The sequence below is a fragment of the Rhynchophorus ferrugineus genome, unplaced genomic scaffold (genome assembly GCF_030347505.1).
Source record: "Rhynchophorus ferrugineus isolate W39M unplaced genomic scaffold, kcgeb_rfMv2 rfM1, whole genome shotgun sequence".
Lineage (NCBI taxonomy): Eukaryota > Metazoa > Arthropoda > Insecta > Coleoptera > Curculionidae > Rhynchophorus > Rhynchophorus ferrugineus.
In genome coordinates, this window is record NW_027472580.1 from 26,361,727 (window position 1) to 26,384,074 (window position 22,348).

A 22,348-nucleotide genomic window follows, 5' to 3' on the forward strand; every position below is an offset into this window, starting at 1 on the left:
ATAGCGAATTCGGCTACGTTTTGCTTTTTTTCATCAACACGCCCAATCCGGTCAAACCGAATATTCAGATCGGTATACACCATTATAGTAAATACGCAAATAGTGTAAAATTAATGTAAATATATTCAATTGCCAAAAACTATAATGCCACTCAATATTTTTTCATTTAAACAAGCTATTTCTGTACAGTATAATTTAAATACAACAAAAACTAAACAGTATTCCTTTAGTAGTTTTACTAGAGGCTCATTCCAGATTTCTTAACACAAAGCATTGGCAGTAACTTAGCAATACGAAATTCATTTTCAATATACTTATTTAATTTTTATCATTTTTATAACATCTTTATTAGATACGCTTATTATAATCTTAATTATAAATTAATTTATTACTACATTTCATTTGTACTTGAACTAATTCACAAGCAAGACGAGTGCAAGAAAATACATCAATATGTATTCCTCAATTATAAAATTATAATAACTTATAGCTATAGTTTGCACTAAAAGTATACATTTTATATAAGTTCGTATAGTTTGGTTCGCTCAATCTCCTGACATCCTGCCTGCTATCCAGCAGTTGTATTGCTTCCACGATTTATTAATCTTCTTTCGGGTTTCAAGGCGAAATCTTGGATAAGTTCGCAAATCCATTTGATTTCCAGGCTATCATGCAGTTCTTCGTTGGTTACGTAGCGATAGGCCTTGGTAATCAATGGAAGAACCTTGTTTTGACAGCGTTGGATGACTAGTTGAATTGAATTTTTAGTGCAATCCCATATTTGCACCACATAGGTCCAAATTGGCTTTATGATTGTCTTATAAATCAACCTCTTTGATTTTAGATCAAGTTGAGAGTATCTTCCGACTAAGCAGTATAGTTTTATTTTGGTTCTATTGTGCTTTGCTTTTTGTCTAACATAATATTAATTGTTATCAATAAACATTTGATATAAAATTGCCGTGGTTAAAGCCACAAGTCGGTCCTCCTACTGTTGTGGAAGTCGTGGGTTTAAATCTCGCATGGAAGATGAACTGCGTAACACGTCGAACAGAACTGTCAATACACTTCATTAATTTATGACATGAGCACGTCCAATATTGCTATCTAATTATTATCAATAATTTGGCAACATAGTTCATTAGCACCAACCCAAATCTATCTATAATGTCTTGTTAACTGAGATAAAAATAAGAAGGATAAATCCACTCCGGGTTTAAATCGAATTTTACATTTTTTTCAAATTGCAATTGGCAATATATTCGACGTCAGTATTTTATTGGATAGGTTATATATTTGTGATTCTAGCTATCACTAGTCAACAGCGTAAAATATGACAAGGAATAATCACGTCGTCACACCAATAACCAGACTGGATAACACCGAATAACTTCTTTGAGTCTGTCGTGTTGCCTGTCTCTGTCTTATCGGCAATTTCTGATGCGAGGATGTCTTTTAGGCGTTCTGAACCTTCGGGAGCACTTGTGCTGGTACGACCAGTTAACCACTTCTCAAGCATTGAAATTGATGGTGAAAAGCCATCAGCAAACAAATAAAACGAAAATAAAATTTTTCCATTTTTGTTTAAATTCAAGAGGTTACTAACGGCTGTCAAACACAAACTAATTGACGCAGCTTGCTCAAATTATCGCAGTCTCTATTAACACATGGTAGTTGAGGACACTAGTGATGTATTTAAAAATTCTGCGCGAGAAATTCTAAAAGTCACCTACTTATCACGCTGCCTTCTTATATTTTATATTAAGTATGATACTAAGCGTTATTTTATCTTATTTAATCATATATTTAAGATATTAACATAATAAAGTTCATTTATCTTTGTATTCGGAAGGAGCAAGTCATTAGATCTATGCAATATTTTATCACAAAGAAATACCTACGCAATTATCGATTATTTTGAGTTAGTTCTCCAGGCGTTCCAAACCGAATTTGTTTATTTTCAGTGTTACCGTTTTTGTAAACTCTAATTAACTTAAGCTAATGGAAAATCTGGATTGGGAATCAAAAAGATACTTTCATCGACATCAAATAGGAATAGTTGAATTGTAGTAACACTTCTTAACTTTCATTTTAAAAATTAAATTTCCTTTGTCAATATTCTACTTTATCAATACTTATACGACCATACTTTAATAGGTTGTGTTGATAAGACGGCAATTTCAACTTAATTTATTTGTGTATTTATAAATTAAGGTACCGCTAATTTAAGTATATTAGTATAAAAACATTAGTATATTAGTGACATACATTTTCAACATTTCATAAAGCAATTTGTGTTATTGTCATACTTAACAAAATTCTACGACATATTTACATATTATAAATATACAATATGCAAATTAAGATATTATCTATTTCTATTCCTTTAAGACGTAGATAAATTACTTTTTTACGGCTTTTTTTAGAATATCTTTCTGCATATTTGTATAGTAACAGTTAAGAATTAATATTTCAGAAAATCTTACCCGAATATTTAAAATTAAAAATTTATTACTGTTCCAATATTTTAACTATACAAGAAGATAATTCAAATTAAGTTAATTATTTATTGTTCTATATACAGTAAAGCCTGATATTAAAGCCTCCTTTTTTCTTATAAATATGGTATATTTGTATTAATAATTATTTAGTAATTTTACTATGTTTTATAATTATTGATATTTAAAACTTTATTTATTATTAATAAATGTTAATATGTATCTTAAAACAGTTTCATATATATTCTTATATTTTATAGACGAAATAACAGTCTTTATATATATATATATATATATATATATATATATATATATATATATATATATATATATATATATATATGTATATATATATATGTATATATATATATATATATATGTATATATATATATATATATATGTATATATATATATATATATATATATATATATATATATATATATATTCAAAGATGTCTGTTCTAATAGTTGTCTGTTAGCTATGTTTATTAATAGAGAAATTTGACGAATCCATTCATAATCATCTGAGAATCTGTAAAAATGTAAATTCTTTAGTGCCTGACTTTTACCTACTCAATTTTTCACTTGTTTTGAGATATTTATATTTTGAATTCTAACATTGTTATTACAATCAAACTGTAAATAGATTTTATGAAAATATACTAGAGCAAATATCGCCATTTACTTGATATTATCTGACAGCAATAATCATCTATTGAGCTTTTATTTTTCTATATTATTTGCTTAATTGCTTATTATATTTACTTCTTGTTTTTAGGTAAGTTATGGAGATGATCATATTTAAATAAAAAAATATATGTAATTTATAGAAGAAAAATATTTAATTTAGTCTAAAAAAATAAAGAGCACAAATCCGGTTCTACATTACAAATAAAACCATTACAATGTATTTTTTTTTTGATATATTAACATAAGGAAAGTTATCAAAAACTAGTCTATTTTATTTTTCATATAACATGAAGAATATATTAGTGATGGTTAATAAACTTATCCTCATCAAAAATATGTGGTAAACTATAAATAATAACAATTCAATTTACGTGTCGTTAAACCTATATAAATTTACATTTTCTGCTGCTATACAAAGATAGTTTGATGGATTAATGTAGAAGTGATATAGTTCACTACAATGCATTCTCTTTTAGGCGAAATTGCCTTACCCTTAAGGTTCTATCAAATGATTAATCTTCACACTCCCAATTAAAGGATTTCCCATTGTCTTGATGCCCCAACAACGGGTCTCAACTAAGGAATATACTTTCTTTTAGAGCAAGGGCATCAACCATGATTACCAATCTCTCCAAACCAAACTTTCCACATTGGATATTTTTCGAATTGGAAATCGATACATCTCCAAAAAGAACTATTGTCCTTAAAATAAAATTCTGCGAGATCCTCTGCAACTATCCTGGCCACAATTTTATATTTATTTATGACTCCAAATCTACATCTTCAACATCATCTTTCGATTCAATATAGTGGCTTCAAAGCTGAAGCTTTGAACTTTAAACTGGCGGAATACTCCCATCTTCTATCTATGGCCTTTCATTTTATGGCCTCCTTCGAGTTCAAAGGTTTTTTTTTCGTTCATTTCCGTATTTATGTACCCTAAACGTACATGCCTCGTTACTATTTATTTACTAATTAATTAATTAAATATATAATTTTTTTATTATATTAATATTATGGTTAAAGTTATTAATTTTGTTTCCTATAAGTGTTTGATGACTTGCCATATTTAAGTGATTCGTTGGAGATGCCATCTGGTCCTATGCTTTTGTTATTCTGTACTGTGCATTAGGAGGAGTTACCTTTACATCGGCTGTCTTAATTTTTAGATTGTTGTTTACTATTTCGGATATATTTAGTACGAGCTAAATTTCTTCTAATATATATAACTCCATTAAAAACTGATGACTTATATTTTATAAAAAAAAACATGTTTAGCCATAACTTATTATTTAATACCAGAAATCGTTTTTCATCATTACCCAATATTCTCTCCTAGAATTTTCTTATATTAAATTTTAAAAAATATTGTATATTCCAACTTTATATATTATCAACGCATTAATCGGCTTAGCGAAAAGCTTATCTCCCTTTATGGGTCCGCTTTATCGGAAGATATATAAAGCTGTGAAAGAAAAACCCAGCATATGCGACAATTTCATCCCAATATAGATTAACAAAATTCGAGAATAACAAGAATAGTATGTCCTCTTTGTTTACGAGACATTTTGATTTTCGGAATCAGCTTTTGATTTAATTTGATGCTTGGTTAACAGAGTAACAAGTCAATTGAATGAATGAATTAGTTTTTTTATTCAATATAATTCCCTTCAAGGGTGGTACATTGATTATAGCGACCCTCCAACTTTCCGATATAATTTTTGTAGTACGATTTGTCCTTTGCTTCAAAATAGGCCCCAGTTTCGGCGATCACCTATTCATTCGACGAAAATTTCTTCCCAGCGAGCATTTTTTTGATATGTGAGAACAGGAAATAGTCGCTGGAAGTCAAATCTGGAGAATACGCTGGATAAGGAAGCAATTCGAAGCTCAGTTCATGGATTTCTGCCATCGTTTCCACTGACACGGTTTTTGTGACACGGTGGATTGACTTGGTGAAGCAGCACTTTCTTTTTCTTCAAATGCGGCGTTTTTCGGCGATTTCGTCCTTCAAACGGTCCAATAACGCTATGTAATCGTAGCTGATGTTGGTTGTTCCTGCTTCCATACGCATTCCAAAATACAGACGCCATAGTATACGTTTTAGAGCGGGTTCATTGTGTGCAGTCCACTCGGATGACTGTCGATTGGACTTTGGAGTGAAATGATGGAGCCATGTTTCATCCATTATTATCTTCAAACACTGCTCCGAATCATCAACTCGTCGTTGTTTTTGGTCAAAAGTGAACTCGCGTATCACCCATTTTACTTCTCTTTCGCTTTCTCATACGAAATATTCGTGAATGATATGATGTACACGTTCAACTAATATCTTTAGACTGTTTGCTATTTCATTCAATTTCAAGTTTCAACCTCTTTTGGGCGTCCACTGCGTTCACCGTCTTCGATGTTCATTTCACCACGTCTAAACTTATCAAACCAATTCTTGTTGGTTGATTTTCCTGGGGCAGTGTCCGGAAACTCGATATCAAGCCAAGTTTTTGCTTCAACTCTATGTTTCCTCTTCAAAAAGCAATATTTTATCAACAAGCGAAATTCCTTTTTATCAATTTTTTTCACAATAACAAAAGTTGCTTCACTCAAAAGGCTATAATTCACAAACTAATGATTCGACAGCTGTCAAATTTATATACTTATCCTTTGAGGGTTAGGGCTAACTAAAAAACATGTGCATTTAATCCTAGTAGCGCCACCTATGTGTCAGGCTGGGGACTTTTCAATTGACCTGTTATATCTATATACTAGAGGTATTTCTGAAGGTTGTTAAAATATTTCTGTAAATTTTACTTATATTAACTTCTCATTCATTTCAGGTTTCTTTAGTAAATGCATTTCTTAATAAAGTTCTAATCAATACGTTAATTTGGGCATAAGAGTAAAATAAATGTTGCAAAGAATATTAACATTTATAAAATAAGTTTTTTAATTTCTAATTTGTTGACGAGTTGTTAGTCGCCACGTGGGACATAAGACAAAAAAAAAGAAAACAATAGATAAACGAAAGCCATAGAAGGCAAGTTAAAGATGAGCTATCTGCAAGAGTGAGAACAAAGAGTGGAATAAATAAACAAAGAAGGATGCGATTTTATTTAATAATGTAAGTAAAGAAATTATTCTTTTAATCAGCTTGGTGTATTTATTATTTTTGAACTATATATTTTAGCTGAGAAATATGGATAAAAATAAGGAATATATGAAGTAATGAAAATATATGAACATTTTAAATAATTCATAAAAATTGAAGTTTTTAACAATTAATGTTATAAGATATGTGATTGTATGACATTTTATTGATACAGCGTTGTATCAATTATTTTAATAATTTATTTTATAGGCCTAAATTTTGAAAAATCAATAGTTAATTATAAATGGTTGTAAATTCATTCCTTTAATATAAATTTCTAAACTATAAGAAATAAATTATCTAGTCGCGTTCTAATATACATACTAAAGTCAAATATCAATTTCAAAATTGTTTATTTCAAATATTCTCTGTTTAAATATACAAATATGTATTACTTCATTTGTTATTCCTTTTTTATATTTATAATATAAAAGTAAAGAAAGATCTTAAGATTCTTGAGGTAATTAACTTATAGTGAAAATATTGTGAAAATAAGTTTTAGTAGTATTATTTTAAAATTATTCCCTTTACTCTATTATGAGAGAAACATAATAAATTGTGGTTAAATTATTATTAAAATCAACATTCATTCATATTAGTTATCTTTAGTTTTATTATACCCATATTTTTTCAAAGAATAGTCATATTTTTATACGTAAAAGTATTATCCTTCTCAAATATTTTACTAATTACAATGGCAAAATGAGAACAAAACAATATTTGAAGACGCGCTGTTCAAAAACTTCAATTTACGGATATTTTCAACGTTTTGTGCTAGACCAAATTGTTTGTTTTTTGTCAGATTTTTAGTTATTCCAATTAGCAATGACCTCCTGCAATACGCTTTCTGCGTAGCGACCGTTGCGAGTCGCGCAAACGAAAATTGCTCGAATATTTCCGTATCATTTAGAAACTGAAATCACCTTTGATTATTAGCTCCCAGCATTTTTCTGTTGATAAAATAATGTTATGACGTGTGGTACTCGAAAAACAAAAACTATTCGGCTTTAAAATTCATGCTAATTTCTATTTTTATTGAAACATGTTTACTAGAGAATTATATTAAGCGATATGGGACATTATAGGTTGTTGCAGTTCTGGTTCTGAATCATTCGGTTGCAGGTTCGTATCTGCTTGAAATTCTATACAAAAGATTCTGTGGAAGAACATGTTAACATTTTCCGTGTAATTAGGAAACCCAAAGTTTAATATTTAAAAAAAAATTGTATTTATTTCTAATTATTTTTGGAATTCTAATCTGGGTATAACATTTGCTGGTTCCATTATGGAACTTGTGGTCATACTTTCTTTTTGTTAAGTAAAGATAAATTATCTGTGAATAGGCATATGTTATGTATTTCAATGAAATTATGCAAGGTTAAGTAATACTCTTCCACATTTAGATATATAGCCATCTGATCTAAAATGCAAGAAACAAGTTTCCCACAAACACTTGTGTAAGAGATTCCTATCTTTGTTTTAAGTTTATCTTTGTTAACTTTTAAGTTATTTCAGAGTTAAATCAGGATATTTTGGTGAAGGATGTGCTTGTAATTGAACCTTCATATCCTGAAATATAATGGTTTCCTTTCATTTTTATATTGAAATTAATAATTTTTGCCATAACCACTATAAAAATTAGGTCAAATCATTAGATACAACACTGAAAAAAAAAAAGAAATATCAGGTGCCACATATCACAACTCAGATCAAAGCATAGTACCAATTTGTCAGCTGTTCTTGCTTTTATATCTCCAACTTTCTGTTGTCGAAGACGAAAATATTTTCTCTTCTGTTTTTTCTAAAATTTTTGAGTTAAACTAGACCTATCTTGGGATGTTTTCTAAGTTGATCATTCACCAGCCAGTTGATTGATTGTTGAGGACTGTCTTTGTGTTCCACGTTTCTAGTTGCTAACACAACATTTTAAAAATCAAATGAATTTGGATTATATTTCTTAGGAAGTTATGCTTACATATCCTTGAATCTAAGTCAATAACTGCAACTAAAACATATAAATTGATACCTATAGTACTTCCAATAAATCGGCATATGCAATTATTAAAAATTGAAAATTCGTTTCAGACTTGTAGTGGATTTTTCTTTCTCATATTATCCTAGTTAAAAAGAGACAGAATCCTATCCAATGCGTAAGAACATGTAACCGAATTAGTCTATAAATTCGATTTGTATCATTATACGTTTACTCTGTTGTCAAATGTCTACAAGATTCTTCAAAACTATAGCGACAGCTATAGGAAAATGTATAACAAAGTTAATGTGGCAACATTACGACGTGCTGACGTCATAAATGTTAATGATGATATACATTGCCTGTTTTATTTGACAGACTATACCTTTATTCTTACATGGTTCCAACAATACTAAAATAATCAAACGCAATACAAAATCGTTTAAATTAAATTATATTACTAATTTATAAATAAGTGAAATTATTTTTTCATTCGCTCGCTCTCATATGAAATTGCATCGCTAACATATTTGCGTTAAAGTGCTGCCAGATTTTAAAAATTACACGTCGATAATCGATAAACATCCAATAGAAACTGTGAATCTATCATTTAAAAAGTAGAGCTGGCAACACCGCCTGCTTGTACGAACGCGTCGCGTAATATAGGCGTGGATTGGGAACCGAATAGATAGGTATGAATGGTTGCCTGTCTATGGGTGCTTTTATTTTATTTAATTGCTTGTATGTGTAGTACATATTATATGTAAATTTTAGCTCTATGCATCTAAACTTTATCTAAATTTTACACTTCTTAAAATCTCATATCCATAATAATATTAAAAAGTGCGGAAACGTTTATCTTGTTATTTATATGTATAATTATAATAAGTTTTTAATGTTAACATACAACATATATACCTAGTTTAACAAAATCGATTCCATTTTAATACTTTAAATGGATTACTCGGATTGAAAGGGTTAATATTTAGCTACTAATATGAAATTAAAAATTCAAACGACATTTTAAAACGTTTAACACATTTATTTTCCAAATAATAGAGAAGTTGAATGCCCTCAACCTTTTTGCATATCTTTTGTTTCTTCTCCTCTGTTTTATCCATTTTAAATTAATCATGTTGACAGGTTCCATCGAAATTTCTTCTAAGAACCAATAGAATTCTATTCTCGGACGTAGAAAGGGGTCTATTTCGCAGAGAATGTTGTTTTCTCATACTTTCGGCGGACTCGTTTTAAATGGCGGGACTCCCTTTTCATGCGCTGGTCATATGCAAATCATTGGATGCGATCCGTACAGGTTACATTTAAAATTCCGTCGGTTTTCTAAGAGGTAATTTGTTAAAAGCAACCAACAGTACAATTTATTCGAATAACCATAAATCGCCGCGTGTACATTATGTAAGATTTAATTGATGATCGCTAAAATAACCATCATAAAAATAAATATTTCCTGTGATTATTTGCCGGTTTTTGGTCAGATTAAAATTATTCAATAGAAATATATTTTAAAAATTCTTAGTTCGTTGAACCTGTAACTTTAAATAAATGTATTTACTTTAGCCGATAATATATTAGGGATGCCTTTTATATTTCGGGATTATTCTAAACTAGTGAGGTAAAAATTGTTTATTTGTGGTTTATCCACTTCACTCGAAAAAGAAAGATAGACCAGTACGTAAACTATACTCTGAGATCATCATATGACTTATAATATTCATCATCATCAATCCATAGCGGCAATCCATATCATATGACTTATAATATTCATCATCATCAATCCATAGCGGCGCTTGAGGATAGTGTGTAGACATTGGTTAATTAAAATGCCGCTGCTATTAGTGCCGTGAACTTCTTCAACACAGGAACAATTACACATGTTTACAAATTCGGGTTAACTTTTGGATTCGAGCATATCTGAACGATTCTTAATGTTATTTAATGCATTGAACTCAGATCCCCAATCCGTATGTCAATATTGGTTCTAGTATTCGAGTTCGTGCTTGGTTCGAGTCTTTACGCTCTTGTAACAGCTGTCAACTGTCGACGTTGCATTGAACATCCTTTGGGACTTGTGTGCTTCGTGTTTTTGTGCTTCACAACGTATGAAAATGCAAAGACAGCCTGCAGGTCGATTCAAAGTATTTATGGTTCGTTTGTAGATGTTTTATGATCGATAATCCTAGAAAAATCATGATAAAATCAATCAAAGATGCGTATTTGCAGTTCTTTGGTTTTGTGGTTATAAACATTGAGAAGCCGTAGGCACCAAAATTGTTTTGTAGAGCATGTAGAACAAGGCTGAATAAGCGGTCACTTGTTGAAAATATATATTTTTCATTTTCTCTGTTAACGAAATGGAGAGAGCAGAGAAATGATGTGATTGCAAGAGACATGACGTCAGTTCCTCCTACGGATAGTGATTCTTTACGAATTTCTCCAGGTACAAGTGCAAAAACTGTTTTAAAAACTTCTTTATTATTATCATCTTTATCACCGGCGAACAATGAAAGCGATTATTTAATTTCGCAAAGCGAGTTGTTGTCAGGCTATCGCAAAGTTTACAACCGTATTAGTGACATATAGTTTATTCAAAGTTTTTTTGCACATACGTCATCAAGTTGTTTAATGTGTTGTCTCCCGCAATATGTAAATTTGTTTTAGAATCAGACAATATTTTCCTTCTCATTTTATTCTAGTTAAAAAGAAATACAATGCTGTCTGATTGGTGCCAACACGTAAACGAATGAGCCTGTGAAAGTCGTCCGGTTGTCAAACATATGCAAAATTCTTGAAAGCAATAGTGAAAAGAGGTTATATCTCTAACCTATAAAATATTTTTGCTGAATTGTAATATTGTAACTGTAGTTTTTAGACATACTATAATGTTAAAATAAATTATATAATTATATTTGATAACAATATTTTTGTTCAATTATTTCATTTAGATTAGAATTCTATTGTCAAAGCCAAAACTGAACTAAATCTCAGGGTTGATGCGGCAACATAGCGACGTTTTATTGCCACAAATTTAAATTATGTATGTACAAAATTACTTTGAACAGACTATACGTGTTACGTACCACTACTACGATTACATATTACATAATAGACAACTTGTTGCAAAAATTATTGATTGGAGCTCGAATGTCTCTCAAAATACAGTTTTTGCATTCACATCTTAATAATTTCCACAAGATGAAGAAACGAGCGATGAATGAACACAGCAGCTACACGACTATATAGCGAAAATCAAAAGACAATACCAAGGATTTTGAGACGAAGACATGATGACCGATTACTGTTAGACCCTAATGCGTGAAACAGATCCCAAAAAGTCTAAAATACTCTGTTTATTTGTGATTTACACTTTTTTCAGTAAAAGGCCGTTAATGATGAAAAATAGTAAAATTTATTGAATATTTCGAAAACTAGAACGATAATTGCTTTATTGCTTTTTTCCATGCTGAATGTATTCTCCTAAATCTCCAAATTTGCATAATATTATAATATTAAGGTGCCATTCACGTCAACCAGTATACCAAACGCAGATTGTAATTCAGCTTAACAATACAAATCAATAAATGACGTCTTTGGCGCTTAAATCTCTGACCTAATAGGTAAGATTATACTTTCTGTATATAAGTTGCCAATCTTTTATACCCGAGGAAACGACTGTTTGATGAATAAAAATGCATGTTTTTCACTGCGAATTTATTCATATAAACAACCAATTAAAATTTTCAATTTCAAACACTAATTAATGATGTGTCGTTTTGATCAATGAAATCATCAATCTCTTGTCACTTTTCTGATAATACCATAATCTCATCACTTTAGAACGCCGAAGACATTAGGAACTCTTTTGAAAGAATATTTTCACCATTAAAAAAGGTTTAGATATTGATACAAATATTAGTCAGAGGAAACATGGTCCGAGCTATAGGCTGGATATAAAGCAATTTTTTAACTAAACAATTTTTGTGCATCATTAAAATGTGAGTAGTCTAGTGATTTCGTGATCGAAGACAACGCTTGCCTCAGCGCACCAATAGAGAATCGAAATAATGATTTGGTCAAATATAGTTAGAGCATTAAATGATTATTTTTAAAATTGTTTGATTCCGTTCCGTTTCAGCAGCTATTCATGAATAGAAACCGGATTCACTAATTTTGACAACATCAACAGCAAAATATAACGAAAATTAGCTTTCGTGTAAACTAATGATCTGACCTTGATGGTACCTTTGTATCTAGAATTTTTAATGGGCGGTAACTTTTTAAACGCCCTATAGTATGGCTTTATTCAATAAGCAATAATCAATTTTGTTTGAGTTTACGGCTATGATTATGATTTAAAATAAAAGGGGATATTGAATAGAGAGATATGGAACCTATATTTTGGTTCCGGAGCGAGGTAGGCCTTGAGGTCTTGAAATTAGTCAAGAAGATGTTTTTAGAAGCAAGCAATGAGATGCAAAAACAATTAATTAAATTTCGAAATAAACTGTGTTCACGGATTAACTAAACTTAATTAACTGATTTACTGTTTGAACCAATTAGATGTAAAATTTCGTGGAAAAAAATCTATTTGCGGAAAATTTTACATCAAGAAACACCTGCTCATGCGTTCAATAAATAATAATAATAACAAGCAGTAAACAAGAGTTACGAAGTATTGAAATAAAACACGTTCGTCATATAAACACATATATATCTTAATATATATTAACGAATAAACCTATAGAAATAATATTTGGAATTATAGTTTTTACACGAAATGTTTCGCCATCTCGTTTACTCGCTAACATTCTAACATTCGGTTCTAATAGCTCAAATAATTTTGTCGTAGATAATTATTTTCATCAAACAAGTAAGTAACAGCTGGCCTAGAACGATATCTTGCAGGCTAACTGGAAAGCCAATATCGTAATATTCAAGTTGAAGTATATTATAGTGCAAAAAATTGTTTTACACTATAAATTTTTTTAGAGTCTATCCAATAAATCAGCTAATGCACAAAACTTAGGACGTCGGCAAGATCAGCCAATATTCTGTCCCATTTTAACTAAGGTAAAATAAGAGGAAAAATCTGCTCCGAGTTTAAAATGAATTTTACATTTTTTACAAACTGCATTTGACAGTATATTCAACGTCATCAGCTTACATTAGCTATTTTATTGGAATTACTATGTTGTTTGCGTTTTCAGGAATTTGAATAGCTTAGTGTATATATATACCGCCAGTAAATATGGTGTAATCAGTGGTCTGTTCATCTGGTTCAACTCGACGTGCTGCATAAAAAATGTTTGTACTTCAATATCCTGATCGGCATTGAAATTCAAAATTATTTAATATACAATCATATATTCATAATTCTATAACTTGTTAAAAATCTGAAATTGTAAAGATTCTTAAAGGCTCTTAAAGTCAAAGATATTAACATTTGTTTTGAGAGTAGTACATGTTGATTTTTTCGGTTGTGTATTTAGCATGAATAATTACTTTAACATCCTGGAGAAGAAAAAAATCCGTTAGTTTTGCTTAAAATAATTAACACATGTTATCAAGCGCTTTGTTGTTTATAAAATACTTTAAATTATGTGTCTGAAATTTACTTATTAAGCAGTTGCATTTATTCTGATCATTTTTACAAAAATGCTTGTGTCAAAAGAAAGACTGATCATCGATCCAGTTTTGGACTTCTCCAACTCAGCTGAATGAATCTGAGCAAGTGGTACAATACACTATGTAACTTGCTCTTCCCACAATATGCACAGTAAAATTTTATGGCCTCTCCGGTTTCGATGTGGATGACTCTTATGGACTAACCTATGACTTTTTACGCTGAGGATAGTTCATTTTCAATCAATTCGTTTAGTAGTAATTTTTCCTACTTTTGAATTTCTAACTCACATTTAAAAGCCTGGAAACTGTTGATTTTTTACTAGCTAAGCTGTCTGAAATTTCTTTAAAAGTTTGAGCTGTGTTCATAAGTTTCAAAAAAATGATTCTCTGGCAGTAGATTTCAAAAAAAAAAAAATTAAATAGAAATCAAACAATATAAACAGTATAAGTAAGAATTGAGAATATTTTTCCAAATAGTAACCTGCATTCTTAATAAATCATTTTATTTTATTCAATATTAAATCATGGGATTTAGTTCAATATTAAAATATGAATATACTCAATATGATCTTTTCACACCTCAAATTCTTGACAAGATTCAAACTCCTTTTCCAATTTTAATGTTGTAGAATGTCTATTTGATTAATAACATGTGATTTTGATAAGCTATCCTCTCATCGAATCATATTTTTCTGAACTTTTGTTTTTGCACGGTCAATTATACCTAAAATATAATGAATTTGATATAGAACTGAATCCAATTTGCAAAATTAAAATAAAAATTGAATAGATACGCCGCTGTATGGAATTTCTTCGTATCTCTCTTCACATTAGAACTGCTTCAAAATTTTTTGACAATATTCACAAATCAATTATTTATTCATTACTTCCAACTATTTATGATTAAAATATGAACGATGCAATAACAAATATATTATGAAGGGATATAAACAATCAAGATTTACTAGACCACTTGCCAGTGGGACGGTCAAATCTAAATGGCAAAATGTTTATTGGATACCACCTCTCGAACGTTTATAAATGGCGCAAAATCAAGAGGAAACTACCGACATTTACCCAATGTCGGCCAACAGATACCGTTGCTCAAAATACATTCAATCACTTAACAATTAATTTAATTTAATTTAATACCGTCCAACATGGAAATAAATCTGTTTTTTTTATAATTCGTTCGACCATACATTGATTGCATATATTTTTACAGATCACGAGTCATGCCACCAAGGACCAAATTATGCTCTTTCTCCTGCTTCTTTTAGCTGTATCGACTGTATCACATATCACCGGTTACGAAGAATGCGAAGGAAATTTGTGTCCGTTGTCGGTGTCCAAGCCCCAAGTCCTATCCGCTGGCAACACTCTTCCAGCTCTCATAGGATTGGACGAAAAAAGTGGTTGCATCTGTCGCGGCAGGAATCACATACATTCAGTATGTTTCGGCAGAAGCCGATGCAATTCGATGCCGAAGACTTTGATCTTGGCCGCTCCGGCTCTGAAACTAACAAACACGCACATCACGCAGCTTCTTCCAGGTGATTTTGAACGCCTGGGCCATCTGCTGGACTTACAAATCGAAGGCAACTATGAGTTGAGAAGAATTTCACCTGGGACATTCAGGAATCTGTCTAAGCTCACCGATCTGTCGATATCTTATAACAACAATCTCAATACCCTGCACGGTGATTTGTTCATGGGTATGACCAGTTTAAAGAGATTATTTTTGAACAATAATGGCTTTTCGAGCATCAAAGATATTACGTATGCCGCTAGACCCGCAGCCCTTCCAAACTTACTCACTCTCATTTTAGATTCGAACGGTTTAATCAACATCGAAAAGGACTCTTTCAAATCAATGGAGAATTCGTCTTTGGAGGAATTGAGCATGGCTCTTTGTCGTATCGATGATATTCATCCAAATGCTTTGGTTCCCCTGAAGAAACTGAAAATTCTACAGTTGGGTGAGAATAGTCTAAACAGCACAGTGGTGACTGATGTGTTAAAGGAGATGTTGAAGGCGAATATCGACTTAAGGGTTTTAAACTTGTTTTCTATGGGTTTCAAAAAGTCGCCACCAAGACAGATGATGGAGATAATCGCAAAATCGAATATATCGCATTTGAACTTATCCCGAAACCAATTTGAAGCACTCACCAACAACAGTTTCCCTCTGATGCCAAACCTGGAGTTTCTTGATTTACGAGAAGTGCTCGCTTTTAGTATCAGCGATGATGCCTTCTCTAACTTGCCGAATCTCAAAACACTGCTCATCAGCAAAAACAAACTCTCCTTTATTCCCAAAGGTATACTGGTATTACAGAATCTCACCTTCCTGGACATGCAAGAAAATTCTCCCGCCGAAAGCTACCATTATTACTTCAAGCTTCAGCACGAGCAATTTTACAACATGAAAAATCTGGCGTACCTGAATTTAGGCTACAACGGCATGGCTCACGTATTCGATACCTCATTCGTGGGCTTGAAGCACCTGCAAGTGTTGGAATTGAAGAACTCCTCGATTTTTCATATAGAGAAGAATAGTTTTCTCCCGTTGGAGAACTTGAAGAAACTGAATCTGATGAATAACTTCCTCATCCACGCCGACGCCGTACCTGACGTGTTTGCCCCCTTAAAAAACTTAGAGGTCCTCCTTCTCGGTGGCTGCAAACTGAAGTACGTCACCATCGAGAAGCAGGATCCTTTCAAGCACCTGCGCAAGCTCAAATATCTGGGCTTGGAGCGCAATCACCTTACCACGATTGCCCCAGGTGATTTTAAATCACTTATCGGTATTCGACAAATTGATCTCTCCTATAACATGCTCAATTCGTGGGAGCAAAGAATATTTGCTTACAACAAGAACCTGACGAGGGTTGTTGCGTCTAAAAATAAGATTTCCGACATCAGCCTGGCGATGTTCGAGGACTTCTCCAGGTTAAAAAGCGTCGACTTAGATCAGAACGTGATCCATTGCAGCTGTTTCGCCACCTACGAATCACATAAGCAATTTATGCGCGGTTGTATCCAAGAGGGAGGTTTTTTTAATGCTTCTGTGTTTGATCCTCCAGTTTACTGTACCTATCCAGATATCTTGGATAATGTTACTCTGATGGATTACCTAACTAAAGAAGAATATGCCAGTACCATTTGCGTTCTGATGCCAGAGAAGTTGTTGCTAATTTTACCATTAGCTGTAGTGGCAATATTAATCTCTATTATGGCTGGTTTGATATTTTATTACCGATGGCATATTAAATACTGGATCTTCCTCTCCAAACTCTACCTGAGTAGGAAAGGTAAGATACGTCCAAAGCGTGACAAAACTGGATACCACAACTACGAGTATGACGCGTTCGTGTCTTACAGTACCGAAGACCGCGATTTCGTTGCCCAGATGGTCGCTATGTTAGAAAACAATGAACCGTTTTTTCGATTGTGCGTGTACGAGCGAGATTTCCAAATCGGCACCATCATATCGGAGAGTATTCTGGAGAGCGTGGCGAAAAGCCGAAAGACGCTGTTGATTATCAGCGATAACTACGCGAAATCTCAATGGTGTCGTTGGGAGACCCAGATATGCGAGCACCATCGGTTATTTTTCGAAAACGAAGATGGGGAATACGTGGATGACTCGTTGATCCTTATCAAACTGAACACGGTCAGCGAGCATCATCTAACTCCTACGTTAAAGTACCTGTTAAAGACGAGAATATATTTACAATGGGAATTCGGCGAGAGGAAACAAGAAACGTTTTGGGATAGATTAAGAAATACTTTGGGACCTACTAAGGTACTCAGCGAAATTACCCACATGTAAATATTCTGTATATACTGTGATATTTTTTAAAATAAATACATTATTTTGTTTCCTATGCATAAACTATTATTTTATCCTATTTATCCTCTAAGATTCTTTCTAGTGTTACATTTTGTATTAAATATTTATAAATTAATTTTATCAAGATTTTCTTTAGTATAACTGGTTGTAGCAAAACTTGTGCTAAAATTCCTATTATTTATTTTTAACAATGTAATAAATATTTACTGAACATTTCTCTTGAATTAGATATCAAAATATTATATTATTTTATATACAGTCCACAATATTTTCATATTCGTACTAGTACAGCAATACAGTTGTACTAGCATAAAATATTTCTGTGTGTATTCCTAGTTGTATAACACTTATATTTTAAAATCAAAAATCCTATTAAATTTAATTATATAAAAGACCCTTAGTATATGAAATTCTTCAAAAAATTAGTGATGAAAGAACTAGTATTATCAATAGTTCATAAAATTGTTTTAATGTTATTTTAACAATAATTTTCGAAATACAATATTTATGTTATGAAAATATATGGGCATAAACAAGTATTTTAGTTGACTGAAAACTATAATTCTCATCATGCCTTAATGTTTTAGAAATGTTATAAATCATTTTATTTATTACAATATTTGAAATATTTAAATGCCTCTATTTTTTTGAGATATAACCTTATTTTAATAAAAAAATTCTCAAAATGGCTGAAGATTTTTAACCTTACGGATATCGTGAAGTTTTGCTGAAATACAAATTAATTGGTAGTTTGTTATTATTATTAATTAATATATCGTGATTTCTTTGAACTTAACACATTCCTGTATTTTCATGTAATGTCAGTGGACAATCAAAAAATTCCAAGCATGGGAAAAGAAACGCCTTTAGAAGAAAAGGACCCCTCAGGTAACAGTTGTGACTGTAATGATAAAACAGTATCAACAGATATAAAGGACGATGGTATTAATGAAGAAGTGACAGTAAATAATAGCATTATTAAACCGGTACAAGTAATAGATGAAAAAGGTTATGTTTCTGAAACACCACCTAATGATGTTTCTACTGAAATTCAAAACAACTGTGATAATAATGATGTTGCGAGTTCTAAGTCACCAATAAAAGATCTGTGTGCAAATGCTATTGAAAGTCCTCAAAAACTTCAGGAAAGTATGGATAAGTTAAATATTTCTGGTGAGAATTTAAACAAATCTGAAGTTATTGTCAACAGTCAGTCAGAATCTTTAAGAAATATATTGACATATGATAGTAATGATAGTTCAAGCGAGGTATAGTAGTAATTAATTGTAACTGCAATAATTTGATATAATTGTGTTTTTTTTTAGGATGACAGTGATGTACAGGAATATAAAGAATCACAAAAAAACTGGCGTAATAAGAATGACGATACATCGGGTAGTAGTGATTCTGAAAGTGACTCATCTCAGGCAGTCTCAGACTCAGATAGTGATACAGATTCTGATAGTGATTCATCCTCAATCATAGTTGCAAGTGATGATAGCCCGTGTGTATTTCAATATTCCTAAAGTGTATTTAATTTGAGTACCTAATTTTTAGAAATGCTAATTCAGGAAATAATATTACTCCTAACACTGGGGCTGTGAAGAAAAATAACAGAACTGGATATGATCCTGATGAATTTTTGTCACCTGTTCCAGATATATCGAAATTAAATATCAATGTTGAAAAGGAGGAATTCATACATATAGGAGCTATAAGTGGAATTATTTCTGAAATAGGTAATAAGAATTTATAATACCATATAACTAAAATAATTATTTTGTATTCTATTTTATATTTTGTACTATTTGTATTTTTCAGTCACAATAGCAACAAATCCTGGTACACCTGCTTTTGATATTGACACTTGCTTATTCATAGATGATGAAAAAAATGGTAAAAAGCCTCTAGGAACTATATTTGATGTTTTGGGACCTGTTTCTGAGCCCATGTACTGTATACGTTATAACTCTTCTGATGAAGTTAAAGAACTGAATGTGGATAAAGGTACAAAAGTGTATGCAGCGCCAAGAAGTGATTTAACCCGATTTGTTTTCCTTAAGGAACTTCTGAAGTATGTTATTTTAAATTCTTAATGTAAGTGTGCTTTTTAACATATTTTTGTAGGATGAAAGGTTCAGATGCGTCATGGATGAACGATCAGGAGGAACCACCTGAAATGGCTGAATTTTCTGATGATGAGAAAGAACGTGAAGCGAAGCGAAATAAAAAGGGTTGTCAGAAAAGAAAATATGATGATAGTTTGGAAAGGCATAAACGTTATGAAAAAACGATGAACCAATGTAATATTATCAAGACAAGGGTGTCAAAAATGATGGATGGGCGAAAAAGTGCTGGCAGGCAAATAAAGTAATTTATTTCAAGTTATCAGTAATAACATAATATAATGTTTAATATTCTAATAGTAGTATTTAGTAGTAGTAATAGTGTAAATAGCAGTTCAAGCAGTTCTATCTTTTTGTTTTTAGTCAATCCACTTTTGTGCCACAATTTAATCCATCAGTGCCCCCTCCTGGATTTGGAACAACATATAACCAATTCTATCCATCATCTTTCAATCCTTTGCCAATGCCTACTTTTATGAATCAAGGATATTATCAGAATATGACACCTGTTGCACCACCACCTAATTTTGCATTCTCCAATAGTCAATGGTCATGGCAACAGTAGGTATTCTCAATAAATTTTATTATAAAGTAAAATATTTTTTGTTATTCCAGGCCACCTCAACCTAATGACTGTAACAATTCAGGAAGTCACCAAAATTCCAGCACCAATTTATAAAAGAATATCGCATTGTTTGTGTCTCAAAGGAGCACAATGTGTAGAATTAACTTTAATGTGATAATCACATGATAGTATTTTCACAATACTGTTTAAAATATTTCTATCACAGGAGAAATTTTTAGTTTAGGACTCGGACAGATGTGATATTAAACAGAAACAATACTTATTTTTGCATTTCACTAATCAAAGCTTGCCGTAGATAGGGAAACCCTGCGTGTAAGTGGCTAATGTTATTTCATATTTATAGAATTGTTTCGTAACCTGGTATTGGTTATAAAGTACAATTAAAAGTTTGCTCTAGTTTATTTTTCTTGTTCTTGAATAAAATATATTTATTTTTGTATAGGGATAGGAAGAGATTGTAGTAAATCTGCAATTAATTTTAATGTTTTGTTTATTATACAGTTGACAAAATAAATCTCTCATAAAATTTATCTTATTTTATACTTAACCTAACATTAATACTATCTTTATGTATCGCCTGTAGATGTCATAAGTTATAGTAAAAAATACTTACAAGGAATTTCTAGAAACATATTCTATACCATCAAAGGTCAGTCTATAACATGTAAAACATCGTAAATCCATTTTTGAATAACTTTCAACTGTTTTTTTATACTATTTGACTTTTTTAAATATTAAAAAAAATGTAAATGCCTATATTCATTAAACGGATAATAGTGGTAACATTTTTACCGGCAAGTATTCTTCAGTTGTTCCAGACAAGTCAGAGTTATTGCATTCTTTCTTCTGTGTTTAAATTAAATAATTTTGGTCTTTATTCTTTAAAAAATGTCGGATGAACCAGAACTGCCTGCATTTTGGAAAGACATATTGCAGAAAGCTAGAAAAGATTATGAAGAGGATGAAAAGAAAAAGCGCGAAACTAGACTGGAGCGTTATAAGCGTAGTGAGGAAATGCTTAATAGCAAGAACGTTTCAAATTTGCCTGCCTTGGATAATATGCTGAACGACAAGCATATTATTTCATCTAATAGGTATATATAATTTAATTTAGTACATATTGTTTTATATTATCAAGTTTAATTTTTAGCTCCCGTCCTGTTCCAGCTACTACCGGTTCCGAAAGAAATGATGAATTAGGTGACCAACACTATATTCGATCTCTCATGCCAAATTTAAGACTACCAGAATTAGTCGCTCATTATGTAAACGAGCTCCTATTGCCGTTTGTAGTCATGCGGCTGTTAATGTCATCAAAAGTCCGTTTTATAAATTCGCGGTAAGATTTACAAATTTGATTATTTTATTTTAAAATTTTTCTATTCTTAAATTAATGAAATGTGCAATACACATTTTAAAAATTAATAGAAGCAAGAATTTATTTGATAAAAAAGAAATATTTCTGCATAAACTTTCTAAATTGTAATAGAATTTGAAGCTGGCAAATTATGGCTCCAAAATTTGTTTTTGTGAAGTATTGAAAATAATTTGGGAACTTTTAAAACAAATTTGATACTTTTATTTTTAATCTAATATTTAACATATTATTGATTGATATATTTTTTAGCAAATCTAAGGGCAAGTCTGGACCAAGGAAAACCGCTTTACATATCTAAAAATATTCTGCATATGATACGCAAGTTGTTTATAACACTATTTTAAATCTTCAGCTAAGTTTTAAGATTTTTCTGTTCTGTTCTCTTTGTCTTGTTTGTTCATAAAATAAGTTTTTATGGAATTCTCAATATAAATATTAAAGAAATAATCATGA

The 22,348-nt window shown here is 31.2% G+C and overlaps 3 protein-coding genes across 5 annotated transcripts in view; all 3 read left to right on the top strand.

The window, feature by feature from the left end:
• Positions 1–17,839, top strand: part of LOC143196138 (uncharacterized) — a 49,873-nt gene extending 32,034 nt beyond the window's left edge. For both annotated transcript variants that reach the window (XM_076403760.1, XM_076403768.1), the window contains exon 2: positions 15,175–17,839. In XM_076403760.1, the coding sequence (XP_076259875.1) occupies positions 15,205–17,784 (2,580 nt within the window). In that variant the 5' untranslated portion in view covers positions 15,175–15,204 and the 3' untranslated portion in view covers positions 17,785–17,839. The remainder of the gene's footprint in view (positions 1–15,174) is intronic.
• Positions 17,840–18,348: 509 nt separating this feature from the next.
• Positions 18,349–21,047, top strand: LOC143196152 (uncharacterized). 2 transcript variants are annotated; one of them, XM_076403787.1, is made up of 8 exons: positions 18,349–18,551; positions 18,631–19,073; positions 19,131–19,309; positions 19,363–19,544; positions 19,627–19,879; positions 19,933–20,175; positions 20,295–20,492; positions 20,547–21,047. In XM_076403787.1, exons 2-8 carry the CDS (start codon positions 18,654–18,656, stop codon positions 20,608–20,610), a joined length of 1,539 nt encoding a protein of 512 aa, XP_076259902.1. In that variant the 5' UTR covers positions 18,349–18,551; positions 18,631–18,653; the 3' UTR covers positions 20,611–21,047. The 2 variants fall into 2 exon arrangements, with proteins under 2 accessions (XP_076259902.1, XP_076259895.1); XM_076403780.1 differs by lacking the exon at positions 18,349–18,551 and having other exon boundaries at positions 18,568–19,073.
• Positions 21,048–21,264: 217 nt separating this feature from the next.
• On the top strand, positions 21,265–22,348 carry LOC143196164 (uncharacterized). The gene is made up of 3 exons (XM_076403801.1): positions 21,265–21,611; positions 21,668–21,856; positions 22,145–22,348. The coding sequence occupies exons 1-3, from the start codon at positions 21,406–21,408 to the stop codon at positions 22,191–22,193; spliced, it is 444 nt and encodes a 147-aa protein (XP_076259916.1). The 5' UTR covers positions 21,265–21,405; the 3' UTR covers positions 22,194–22,348.

Bases quoted from the DNA above. Each gene is read 5' to 3' on its own strand.
- LOC143196152 (XM_076403780.1), top strand. From the start codon at position 18,624: ATGTCAGTGGACAATCAAAAAATTCCAAGCATGGGAAAAGAAACGCCT. The intron at 19,310-19,362 runs GTGTGTATTTCA...CCTAATTTTTAG, and splicing joins GTTGCAAGTGATGATAGCCC to AAATGCTAATTCAGGAAATA. The intron at 19,880-19,932 runs GTATGTTATTTT...ATATTTTTGTAG, and splicing joins TTCCTTAAGGAACTTCTGAA to GATGAAAGGTTCAGATGCGT.
- LOC143196164 (XM_076403801.1), top strand. From the start codon at position 21,406: ATGTCGGATGAACCAGAACTGCCTGCATTTTGGAAAGACATATTGCAG. The intron at 21,612-21,667 runs GTATATATAATT...TTTAATTTTTAG, and splicing joins CATATTATTTCATCTAATAG to CTCCCGTCCTGTTCCAGCTA. The intron at 21,857-22,144 runs GTAAGATTTACA...TATATTTTTTAG, and splicing joins GTCCGTTTTATAAATTCGCG to CAAATCTAAGGGCAAGTCTG.